This window comes from Lissotriton vulgaris, chromosome 5 (assembly GCF_964263255.1).
Source record: "Lissotriton vulgaris chromosome 5, aLisVul1.2, whole genome shotgun sequence".
Lineage (NCBI taxonomy): Eukaryota > Metazoa > Chordata > Amphibia > Caudata > Salamandridae > Lissotriton > Lissotriton vulgaris.
The window spans coordinates 180,831,806-180,843,902 of record NC_141693.1 but is presented as its reverse complement, the minus strand read 5'-3'; the positions used below and the strand labels follow the sequence as shown (position 1 = coordinate 180,843,902).

At 48.1% G+C, this 12,097-nt stretch overlaps 1 protein-coding gene across 1 annotated transcript in view; it reads right to left on the bottom strand.

Moving 5' to 3' along the window:
* The window catches only part of WHRN (whirlin), a 963,606-nt gene that overhangs the window by 85,142 nt on the left and 866,367 nt on the right, over positions 1-12,097 (bottom strand). The window contains exon 10 of the mRNA XM_086919999.1: positions 2,594-3,206. Within this exon, the coding sequence (XP_086776125.1) occupies positions 2,594-3,206 (613 nt within the window). The remainder of the gene's footprint in view (positions 1-2,593; positions 3,207-12,097) is intronic.

Sequence of the window (12,097 nt, the reverse complement as noted above, 5' to 3'; positions counted from 1 at the left end):
TTTAGCAATGTGTTGGTTCATTTCAACAATTCGCGCTCTATAAATCGGCAAGTTTACAAGTTTACAAGTTTACATTTTTTGGAGCAATTTGGCTAATAGGGGCATATTGGTCAGCAGATGAAGATTATTTGGGTAGGAAAGGTTATTTGTAAAAAAAAAAATGTAATGATCAGGAGGATTTCTCCTGTTTTAGGTAGTCTGGCAAAGAACCGTGAGGCAGAGAAGCATTGATTATCGTTGTCCATATGGGAATGATCATTTGATTGACTATTGTCAAGAATTGATGTTGTGTAGATATTGGCACAGATAATCAATGTGCCTCTTGTGTACGATGAACTATAATCTTGGAAGTCCGTGTTCATTGAGGTAGGGTTTGGCTGCTGAGAATCTTCTGGGATCGAGAGGGCTGTCCTAGTTGAGAGACTGCTGATCTGTGCGTCAATGGATTGTTGGAATCTTGTGAGATAGGAGATGTTAGATAGGAGATTTTTTAGGGTGGTAAGATAGCTGCTGAATTTCTTCTAATCAGGTTGGATGCTTGTATAAGTACAATTCCATTGTTATAGGTAGTTATATTTAGTTGAGCTCCTAATCTTTGTAAGGGAACGACCAAAAGCAGAGTACCATTGAGAATATTTCTTATTTTTTATGTGTTGAACATCTTGGTCATGGCAGTGTGCAATTTTGCAATTTTTCTCATGAAATAAATCAGGTAATTAAAAATAATACATTTTTTTATGTTGAAGATGGATCCGAGATCAGCATTTCTGGGGTTTTTCTAAGTAATATATATTTGAAGTTTCTGGCTGCATTACTGGATAGGTTAGAGGGGTATATTATAGTGTAGGAATTACATCCTGCTAATTTCAATCTATTTCCGTTGGGTTCTTGATTAAGGCCCATATTTAAAGGGATAGCTATCCGGACTAAAATGGGGCCCAAATAAGAGTGACCCGAGCAGCAAATCAGATCTACTGAGCAAAAAAAGACAGCAACAATGAGGATAATCAATTGGGGGTGGGGGGTGAGGGGCGGTCAAGGCCACAGCAGGATGGGTGGGGAGCAACAAGATATGCAGGAGCAACAGAGGATCTTGCAGGCAAAATTTAAATATAAAGTTCGAAAAAAGGGGACCTAAAAAAAGCCTGACATGGAGGGGTGGGAGAAGCAATGAGCAGGATGAGGGGCAGTGAAGTGCAACATGGAAAACACAGATGAGTATTTGAAGGAGGAGAGGAGAGAAACAACATGCACTCCCATGGTGCACTGAAATAAAAAGAAAAAAAATTGTTTTCTGAATGTAAGCAGTTGAAGAATATTAGTCATCCCACCAAAAGGATGATAAAAAAAAGCTAAGCTCCAGGGAAGGAACAAACACAAGAAGAGGAAGAACAACCAATGAATAAGAAGCAAGTAAATGAGAAAGAGAGAAAGAGAAGGAAACCAACCAATAATAAACAGTGGGCTGATCCAAAACCTGCCGTAAATAATGGTTCTGGCCACAATAGATCTTCATATATTCAATAAGGAGCACAGAGGGAAAAGAAACCGCGGGTCGCCCTCCACTCAAAAATCATGTATGCACCCAGACCCGGTCTCTGAGGCAAGCCTTTTACAATTAGAACGTGTGCATATTACTGTAGTTTTCTACTTTGCACATACTCCTATATTTTATTACTTATGGTAGTTTGCAACACGTTTTTCTGCCTCTCATAAAAAAACTTTTTTCAAAAGACAGTCTACAACAAGCACATGTTAACTGAGATCTTATTCACCAAGTATATTCGATCCCAAAAGGTTTTTCAAAATAAACAGAAAACCATATAAAGCACAAATGAGGTGAACAAATTGTGAAAAAAGGTTTTTTATGAGAGGCAGAAAAACGTGTTGCAAACTACCTCATAAGTAATAAAATAGAGGAGTATGTGCAAAGTAGAAAACTACAGTAATATGCATACGTTCTAATTGTAAAAGGCTTGCCTCAGAGACCGGTCTTGGTGCATACTTCACAATAGATCTTCAGCAACCGCAAGCTAAAAGCTGTCTGAAGGCGAGACCGAAAAAGAGACAGTAAGCATACACGACTGGGGAGCAATTCAAGCAGTACTATGTCCTTGGAATAATTGCATATGTTCAATTCCTATTCTCGCCACACGGTGGCAGAAGGTCACTACAAATTGGGACCAACTAGTCTAGTTCAATAGGAAAAAAAACTATAGAAAAAGACAAAAAACGCATTAGCGCAGAAAGAACTCGTACATATTTGCATGGAAAACAACGAGGGAAGGCAGAGATAAATGAACAGATAAAAAGACCTGATGCACAGACTAAAACAGAAAGTAGCTGTGTAGGTAGACTGTGGCTGGTGCGCAACGAGAGAACTGCTGACAGACAAACACATGCTGAAGCACATAACGGAGACTGACAGAGAAAGATCTGTTGCACACAGGGCGCCCCCCTCCCCCCAGAGAAAGATCTGTTGCACACAGGGCGCCCCCCAGGGGAGCTCGTTCCATAGGCTGCAGGCTCGCGGGAGCGGCAGGTGATGGTCATGCATCAGCACGTGCGCGGCAGGCACGTGACTCACACTCACCTCGAGACTGCGGCAGTGACCTCACTTCGTTCACGTCAGGCTCGCTGTCCGGCCGGTGCACCTCCACCATGACGTAGTGCTGGTTGTTGACGGACTGCGGGCTGCCCTTGTCGGACGGTGGCGGCGGGGGCGCAGGGTGGGATGGGTGAGGCGGCAGAGGAGGTGAAGCCGGCGGTGGGGAGCTAGGGAGGCCATTCACCGCCGAGGGGGCTTCAGGGGATTCAGCCTTCTGCCGGGTGGGAGACTGAACCCTGGGGAATGGCCCGATGGGCACGTGGGTGATTAAAGCAAGTTTGGCAGCCATCTGCCTTCTAGAGCTGTGGTTGGTTGGGGAGATGGTGGCGTAGATGGCAGTGGGTGACTCTTCGGTAGATGTCCCCATTGAGGAGAACCCCTTGCTTCCGGTTTCTCGCTCCAGGGGGCTGGTGGGTGGGGTGGGGTTGCGAGGAGCTGTGAAGAAGAGGCCAGATTGGGAGGACTCGGAAGAGGGACGCTTGGCCTTATCCATGGCCATCTCCCTCTGGCGGGCGCTGGAGGATGGATCAGGGTCCATGGGTGGAGGAGGTGGTGGCCGGAAACTGGGAGGGCTTTCATGGAAGTTTGAGACATCATCCTGCCGGGACACAAGAACACACAGGAAATTGTTAGATTCTTCAACCAAAGTCAAACCCATTACCAGTTCAACCACTGAGCGGGTAACCAACTCTTCAACATAACACAATGAGCATAACCCAACATTCTAACCTATCACCGAAATAACGCAAAGGTAATTCATCATGACAATTCAGACCCCAGACCACAAAATAGATAACTAACCCATAGCTGTCCTGAATGGTAACAATCACAATCCAGAATCCAAGCTACATGAGTTAACCCTCTTAGCCCAGAATTCTAACTTTCACATTCCAAAATGCTCAATCTAACCAACAGTCAAGAGCCATAACATGCTACCCAAAATCCTCTCCTGCATATCACCCATGGCCACTACATATAACCCAGAGCCCTGAAATAACACACTACAAGACATAATTTGTACAGCCCACAATTATACCCATACCACAGAATCTTAGCTCACAGCCCAGACACACACATCAGAAGAAACAATTTACAGCCAACACATATGACACCACTGCACAGTCCAGAATCCCCCGGCAAACACCTTGTAATCCTAACCAACGGCCCAGAAACCTTAATTCAGAAAAATACTTTTAACAGCACAAATATAAAACCAACAGCCTGAAACATAACCCCACATCCCCAGAAACATCATCCCACAAAGAAAAAATCTATGCCTCCCAGCCAAGGATCCTAACCCACCAACCCAGGACTATAATATCACAATACAGAAACCTAATGCACACAGAGACAATCCAATCTTACAGCACATGAATTTCACCCCGTACACCATGATCCTAGCTCCCCAAATAGATATTTCTAACCCCCAGAATTAGGATTCCTAACTCCCACGAATTAGAAATCCATCTTCCAAGGCCTTGAATAAAAATATTAAATTTTATTCTCCACAATCCGAAGTCTGTACCTTTAAAACAACAATCTCAACCTTCTCTTCCCAGATTAAAATTAGATTTAGTCTGTCCATAATTCTAACTCGGACTGACCTGTAATCCTAACCCTGATGCTCAGAATCTGAACCCCCATAGCTCAGAATCAGCATTTCCATAAACCAGAATCCTACCTTTACTACTGAGAATCAGAACCCTAAAGCTCAGAATCTCCAGAGATCAGAATCCTGACTCTACTGAGGCATTAAAAGCCCCACAAAGCAAACACAAGCAGATGATGGACGAAGCGCTGACATTTTTCAGCCACTCACCCCTAGTCACAGATCTGGGTTGAATTCATCATCGTTCTTTAGCTCACTTCGCCACCCCAGTTCAGACCCAGCCATATGCAAATCAGTCTTGACCCTGGTCCTCATGGGAACAGTCTAGCCCGAACTGCCAAGCCAGGTCTTCCCTGGACCAGAAACAAGCATCCTGGGACCGGTTTCGGGGTAACACCTCTCATAAGCCAGGCTAGCTTGAATGCAGTGGCAAAGTGAGCAAAGGACCTACGTCTGGGCAAACCCTGCCAACTTAGGGCAAACAAAGCAAACACAAAGAAATGATGGATGGAGCGTGGAAACTTTTCAGCCACTCATCCCTAGTCACAGATCTGGGTTGAATCCATCATCGTTCTTTAGCTCACTTCGCCACCCCAGCCATATGCAAATCAGTCTTGACCCTGTGCCTCATAGGAATAGTCCAGCCCGAACTGCCAAGCCAGGTCCTGCCTGGACCAGAAACAAGCATCCTGGGACCGGTTTCGGGGTAACGCCCCTCCTCAGCCAGGCTAGCTTGAATCTAGTGGCAAAGTGAGCAAGCGACCCACGTCTGGCATACCCTGCCAACTTAAGGCAAACCAAGCAAACACAAGGAGATGATGGACGGAGCACTGAAACTTTTCGGACACTCACCGTCAGACACAGACCTGGGTTGAATCCATCTTTAGCTCACTTACCCCAGTACTGGGGTGACTTCATGACATTGTTCTGCATTCTGTCTATCAATCGTTCTTTTTGCATTTGTAACCCCGATTGGGAAGGGTATGCTCAGGTGCGGGTCCCGTGCTCTCCATGCCACTGGAGTAAAGCTATCCTGGCTAATGAGGGGTGAAACCCTAAAACCGGTCCTAAGATGTTTGTTTCCAGTCCAGGGATTACCTGGTCTGGCAGTTTGAGCTGGACTGTTCCCATAGGGAGCAAGGTGAAGACTGATTTGCATATGGGTGGGCTCAAACTGGAATGGCACGGTGAGCAAAAAAACGATGGATTTAGGCCCAGATCTCTGTACTGGGGTGAATATATGACATTGTTCTGCATTCTGTCCATCAATTGTTCTTTTTGCATTTGTCACTCCGAGTGGGACGAGTATGGCCAGATGCGGGTCCTGTGCTGTCCATGCCACTGGAGTCAAGCTATCTTGGCTGATGAGGGGTGAAACCCCAAAACCGGTCCTAGGATGCTTGTTTCCAGCCCAGGGAGGACCTGGCCTGGCAGTTCGGGCTGGACTGTTCCTATAGGGAGCAGGGCCAAGACTGACCTGCATATGGCTGGGTTCAAACTGGAATGGCATGGGGAGCAAAAAACGATGGATTTAGACCCAGCTCGCTGTACTGGGGTGAATGGATGAGATTGTTCTGCATTCTGTCCATTAATTGGTCTTTTTGCATTCGAAGTCCCACAGCTCAGAATCTGAGCAATACAGAACTGTTCAGAGCACAGAATCCAAACTTTACATTCCATTATCAGCACCCATATAAAACATATGGCCAGGAGTCTGGAGAAGTAGCGGGAATCACTTCTAGCGTGGACCCCGGGGCACAAAGACATGACTAGCTAGCATTCTAGTCATCAGCCAGAACATGCCCCTTGAGTTCACTGAGGACGTTAATAGGAGGGCTGAGATTGAGTCAGGTGTGGGCAGCAACAGAGTAGAAAATGAAGCCACACTGGAGGAAGGACAGTGATTTATGATCGCGGAGGATGGAGGAGAGCGATGGAATACCGGCGGGAGGAAGGTTGATTCGAAGGATGACAGCAGGACCTGCCCATCGGAGGAGGTGCTGATAATGGTGTGGGGTGTTCCACCAATCACCAGCCAAGGAAGGGCAGCAGTCCCGAAGGAGCTTAAGAGCCCACTGGGATGAGAGGACGGCATGCACCACACCCAGGGGAAAGGGGATATAGACAAGGTTGCTGTGGCTCTAATCCAGAGTCGTGGCCTAAAGCAAATGACTCAAAGGGGTGCATGTAGTGTTTGGTGGGTGGTGGCACGTGGGTACTTGGTTGGGGTATAATGAGTGAGGCGGGAAGCACCAAGGAGCTTCCCAAGTGTAGCGGGTATGGTTTATCATGAAAGGTGGGGAACACTCAGATGAACAACTTGTTCTGTGCACACGGTGGTAAGAAGGCATGAGCGCTATAGCATGGTGAAAACGGCAACGGTGGCCATATAACCAGGTCAGGAAGGGCTCAGTTTGTTCCGACTACTAAACAACAGTGAACTTGACCACAACCCTAATTATTGCCTGTTGAGCCTCATACATTGTGGTTCACCAAGGTGTTGGCGTCAGGATCCCAGCATAACCTTTAGCCAGTTATCTAAGACCTCCTCTTTTCTTTCGGTATTTCCTAGACAGTGACAACTAGCCGGCTGTAGAGGAACAGCCCAAATGAAGAGGGCCAAAGGAAAACGCGAGCCGGTTAAGGTACTTCATACGGAATGTCGTGGAAGCACTATCCTGCCTGTCTCTCATACTGTAAATAAATCTTTATATACTTACCTATACTTGTCTGGGTCATACTTCACTTCCGGTTACAGTGGTGTCAGAAGTGGGATAGCATTCTATTCCTCAATTGGAAGGTGGAGATGGCACAACCAGTGACCATGGATGACATGATCGATCAGCTGGCCGAGGGGCCGTGCCACCTACAACCTTTTGTATAGCAGCAAACCAAGGCAACCCACACGGACAGAGAAAAATTACAAACAGCCATAACTTCCCAGTCCTCAGTCATAACAAACAAACAACAGGATCAGGATACAGCTATTTAGAGGCTGATCGATTCCACTGCTACTACCAAGATACACCCAAACGTTCCTAGATCAGTGCTCCAAAAGTAAGAGAGGACTCAGACTTTTTTCACCAATTTTGAGAAGGACGCTACCTCGGCCGTGTGACCAACCAGAACAATGGGGTCAGTATGTTTCCCCCCTTTTGTCAGGTGAACTGAAAACAGTCTACCAGGCTGCCAATCCAGCAGGTATCACTCCTCCCAGGATTTCAAGAGGATTATATTGGAACGATTATGATTCAACTGCGAGTATTATAGGGTAAAGTTCAGAAAGGAAAGATGGAACTTGCAAGACAACCCCAGAGCACTGTTCTATAGAATTCAGGATCTGTGTAATCACTGGCTGAAGCCCTCCAGTGCCTCAATGGAAGAAGTATTCGACAGAATACTCATGGAACAGTTTCTGGAAGCACTTCCAGGTCCCACCGAGCCTTGATAAGACAACATCCCAACATAACTGTCCAAATAATCTTAGATCTGGCTTGTACTTTCTGCAGGTCACCCGATTTTTGGGTTAGACAACCCTGGATAGCACCCACCATAAACCACAACTGGAGAAATCCCTCACTAAAAGTCGTTCAAAAGACCCCCCTTCAGGAAACTGTTTTGTACCCCATCCTCTAGGGAGGGAGTCCAGACAGGGACCACAGTGTTTTCAATGCACAAAGTGGTGCCACATAGCATGCAATTGCCACTTAAAACACAACAGGCAGAGCCAATGGAGGCAGGGTATTCCAGGGGAGGGGTTCTGTGGGCCGGTGGTAGCCCTTCCAGATACCAGAAGATCCATAACCTGGAGAGGACACCCAGAGACTGTGACATTGGGTGTGATACCTCAGTTGGTTGAAGAAATGATTCCGGGAATTCATTATGAGGATTTTCCCCTCCTGTTCTCATCCACGGGTAGACCGGTCAAAGGTATGTAGTAGTTGAGTGAGGTTCTCTTTCGAACTGAATCCCTAGATGGGGGTAAGTGTAAAGAAAAGCCAACTCGCAGGGAAAAACATAACTAGAATAGGCTATATGTGTTGGCTTGAGAAACGAACGCTCCTCATGTTTCATCAAATACAGCTGATGCAGGGGTAGAACAGCATAGCTTTCGTACAGCCCCGAGGGACAACACCAACCTAGCACAGGCAGAAGCCTGGTAAGACCACAATTTTGTGTAACAAAGGCCTATTACTTAAAAAAGTGTGGAAAGCCGATGAGGTTGTGACGCAATTGATCATTCCTCTTCGCTTCAGGAAACAGGTCCTACCTTTGGCCCATAGTCAGGCTGGGAGTGGACACTACTGGAGGGAAAAAAAGGACGAATATCTCCAGAGAAGGTTTTATTGGCCCACAGATATTCACCAGTTCTGTGCTGCCCTTGACAGATGTCAATCAATCAATCAATCAATCAATCAATCAAAGACATTTATAGAGCGCACTACTTACCCGTAGGGTCTCAAGGCGCTGGGGGGAGGGGGGTGCCGTTACTGCTCGAACAGCCAGGTCTTCAACTTCTTCCTGAAGGAGAGGTGGTCTTGGGTCAGGCGCAGGTCGGTCGGGAGGGAGTTCCAGGTCTTGGCGGCCAGGTAGGAGAAGGACCTTCCTCCTGTTGTCGCTCTTCGGATGCGGGGGACGGCGGCGAGGGCGTGGTTGGCTGATCGGAGGTGGCGTTTGGGAGCGTAGAAGTTGATTCGGTTGTTGAGGTAGCTCGGGCCTTGGTCGTGTAGGGCTTTGTGTGCGTGGGTGAGGAGGCGGAAGGTGATTATTTTGTTGACGGGGAGCCAATGCAGGTCTCTCAGATGTTCGGAGATGTGGCTGGTTCGTGGGATGTCGAGGATGAGTCTGGCTGAGGCGTTCTGGATCCGCTGGAGTCTCTTCTGGAGCTTGGCGGTGGTACCGGCATAGAGGGCGTTGCCGTAGTCCAGTCGACTGGTGACGAGAGCCTGGGTGACGGTCTTCCTGGTCTTGGTGGGGATCCACCAGAAGATCTTCCGTAGCATGCGTAGGATGTTGAAGCACGCCGAGGAGACGGCGTTGACTTGCCTGGTCATGGAGAGGGAGGAGTCCAGGATGAAGCCCAGGTTGCGTGCGTGGTCTGTTGGTTTGGGTGCAGTGCCCAGGGCGGGAGGCCACCAGGAGTCGTCCCAGGTGGAGGGCGAAGAGCCCAGGATGAGGACCTCCGTCTTGTCTGAGTTCAGTTTCAGGCGGCTGGTCGTCATCCACTCGGCTACCTCTTTCATCCCTCCGTGCAGATTGGCTCTGGCGGCGGCGGGGTCGTTGGTCAGGGAGAGGATCAGCTGGGTGTCGTCGGCTTAGGAGATTATGTTGAGGTTGTGTTGGCGTGCGATGGCCGCGAGGGGGCTCATGTAGACGTTGAAGAGGGTGGGGCTCAGCGAGGATCCTTGAGGGACGCCGCAGATGACTTCGGTGGCCTCTGACTTGTACGGTGGTAGGCGGACTCTCTGTGTTCTTCCGTCGAGGAAGGAGATGATCCATTCCAGAGCCTTCTCCTGGATTCCGACGTTGCTGAGGCGCTGTACTAGGGTGCGGTGGCAGACAGTGTCGAATGCCGCGGAGAGGTCTAGGAGGATGAGGGCCGCTGTTTCTCCGTTGTCCATCAGGGCTCGGATGTCATCGGTGGCGGCGATGAGGGCGGTCTCGGTGCTGTGGTTGGCTCGGAAGCCAGACTGTGAGGGGTCGAGGGATCCATTCGTCTCAAGGAAGGCGGCCAGCTGCTTGTTGACGGTCTTCTCGATGACTTTGGCTGGAAACGGGAGGAGCGAGATGGGGCGGTAATTCTTGAGTTCGGTGGGGTCCGCTGTGGGTTTCTTGAGTAGAGCGCTGAGTTCGGCGTGCTTCCAGCTCTCAGGGAAGGTGGCGGTTTCGAAGGAGGTGTTGATGATGTCTCGCAGGTGGGGTGCGATGACAACGTCGGCCTTGTTGAAGACGTGGTGAGGGCAGGGGTCGGTCGGAGATCCGGAGTGGACGGAGTTCATCGTGCGGACGGTGTCTTCGGTGCTGATTGGAGTCCAAGTGTCAAGAAGTCAAGTGGTAAATCCTCCCCATATGGCAAAATCCCAGTATAGACCCTTGCACATCATTGACATTCCCTTTTCGAGGGTTGGCATGGACATAGTCGGTCTATAAGTAGCTTCAGTCCAAGGAAATTAATATGTACTCAATTTGATGAACTACACTACAAGGTATCCTGAAGCTATATCCTTATCTAGCGTTACAACAGCCTCAGTGGCCCAGGCTATGATTGAACTCTTCACAAAGGTGGGTTGTCCGTAAGAGCTTCTCACTGACCTAGGACCCTGTTCATGTCCAAGCTAATGACACAGGTCTGCACAATGCTAGTGATTAAGCAGATGTGGACATCTGTGTACTACCCACAGACGGACTGGCTGACAGAGTGATACAATTACACTACTAAAAACATCTTAAAGAAACTGGTATCCAACACAGGGAGAGATTGAGAGAGGACGCTACCTCTGGTACTATTTGCTATAAGCACACATGCCCTAACCTTTAAATGGGGAAAAGCCCCTTTGAACTAGTCTTTGGTAGACTGCCCAGAACCCTGTTAGACATGGCAACAGAGAGGTGGGAAAAAGACAAGGGATTGGGGGTACTGGAATATACGTCCAAACTGAAAGATAAGGTTCAAACATTGTGGGAATATGTCAGACAAAACGTGGTGGAAGACCAGGAGAAACTAAAAACAGGGTATGATCACAATAGCAAGGTCAGTAAACTATAGGTGGGGGAGAAAGTGCTGGTGTTGTTACCTTCTTCAGATAATAAGTTATTGGCAAAGTGGCAGGGACCATATGTAGTGATCTCCCAGGTAACTCCTGTGACCTATAGAGTGGCGGTACCCCAATGTCCAGCAAAAGGGCAGATATACCACATCAACTCCCTTAAGAAATGGGAGGGAGACAATGTTCCGGATAGGGCTGTCCAACCAGCTCTGCTTGTGACAGACACACATCCGCCGGAAATTTCCTTTAGTCTAAAGGAAACGTCCCTGCAGGAGGAGATGGTACAGTTAGGTCCCAGCCTAGCTACTTCATAGAGGGCACACCTCCAGGCCCTCGTGGGCAGATACAGGGATGTGTTTTCATTAAAGCCAGGCTGGACCACAATGGTACAGCACAACATCATCACTGAATACAAGTGGGTGGTCCAGTTGAGATGATTTCCGAAGCCAGATGGGGGCGGTGGAAGCCAAGGTGACCAATATGCTGAAAGAAGGGATTAACGAGCCATCCAACAGTTCCTGGTGCTCACTAGTGGTTCTTGTCCCAAAACCTAATGGAACTACTAGATTTTGTATCCGCCAACGAAATAGCAAATCGAAATTCGATATGTACCCAATGCCCAGGGTAGATGAACTGGCAGATAATCTGGGTATGGCCGCCTATCTCACCACTCTCGACCTCACAAAAGGGTTTTGGCAAATCCCATTGATCCCCTAATACTGGAGATAAAACAGCCTTTTACACACCATCTGCTCTATACCATTACAGGGGTTTACATTTTGGCCTGTACGGGGCATCAGCTATCTCTCAACAACTAAGGGACATACTATTGCGTGCCCAACACCATTATGCGACGGCCTATTTGGATGACATAGTCAACTACATTCTTTCCTGGAAACAGCATGTCTTTCATCTTGAAGCAGTTCACATGACCCTATGGAAAGCCGGCCCCACAGCAAACCCAGAGAAGTGTACCCTGGCTACCATTTCCATCCAGTACTTAAGGTACCATGTTCAGGAAGAAAAGATTATCCCCCAGGTGGACAGGGTGAAGGCAATCAAAGACCTACCCCCACCTGTGTATAAGAAAGGCATCAGGTCATTTCTTGGACT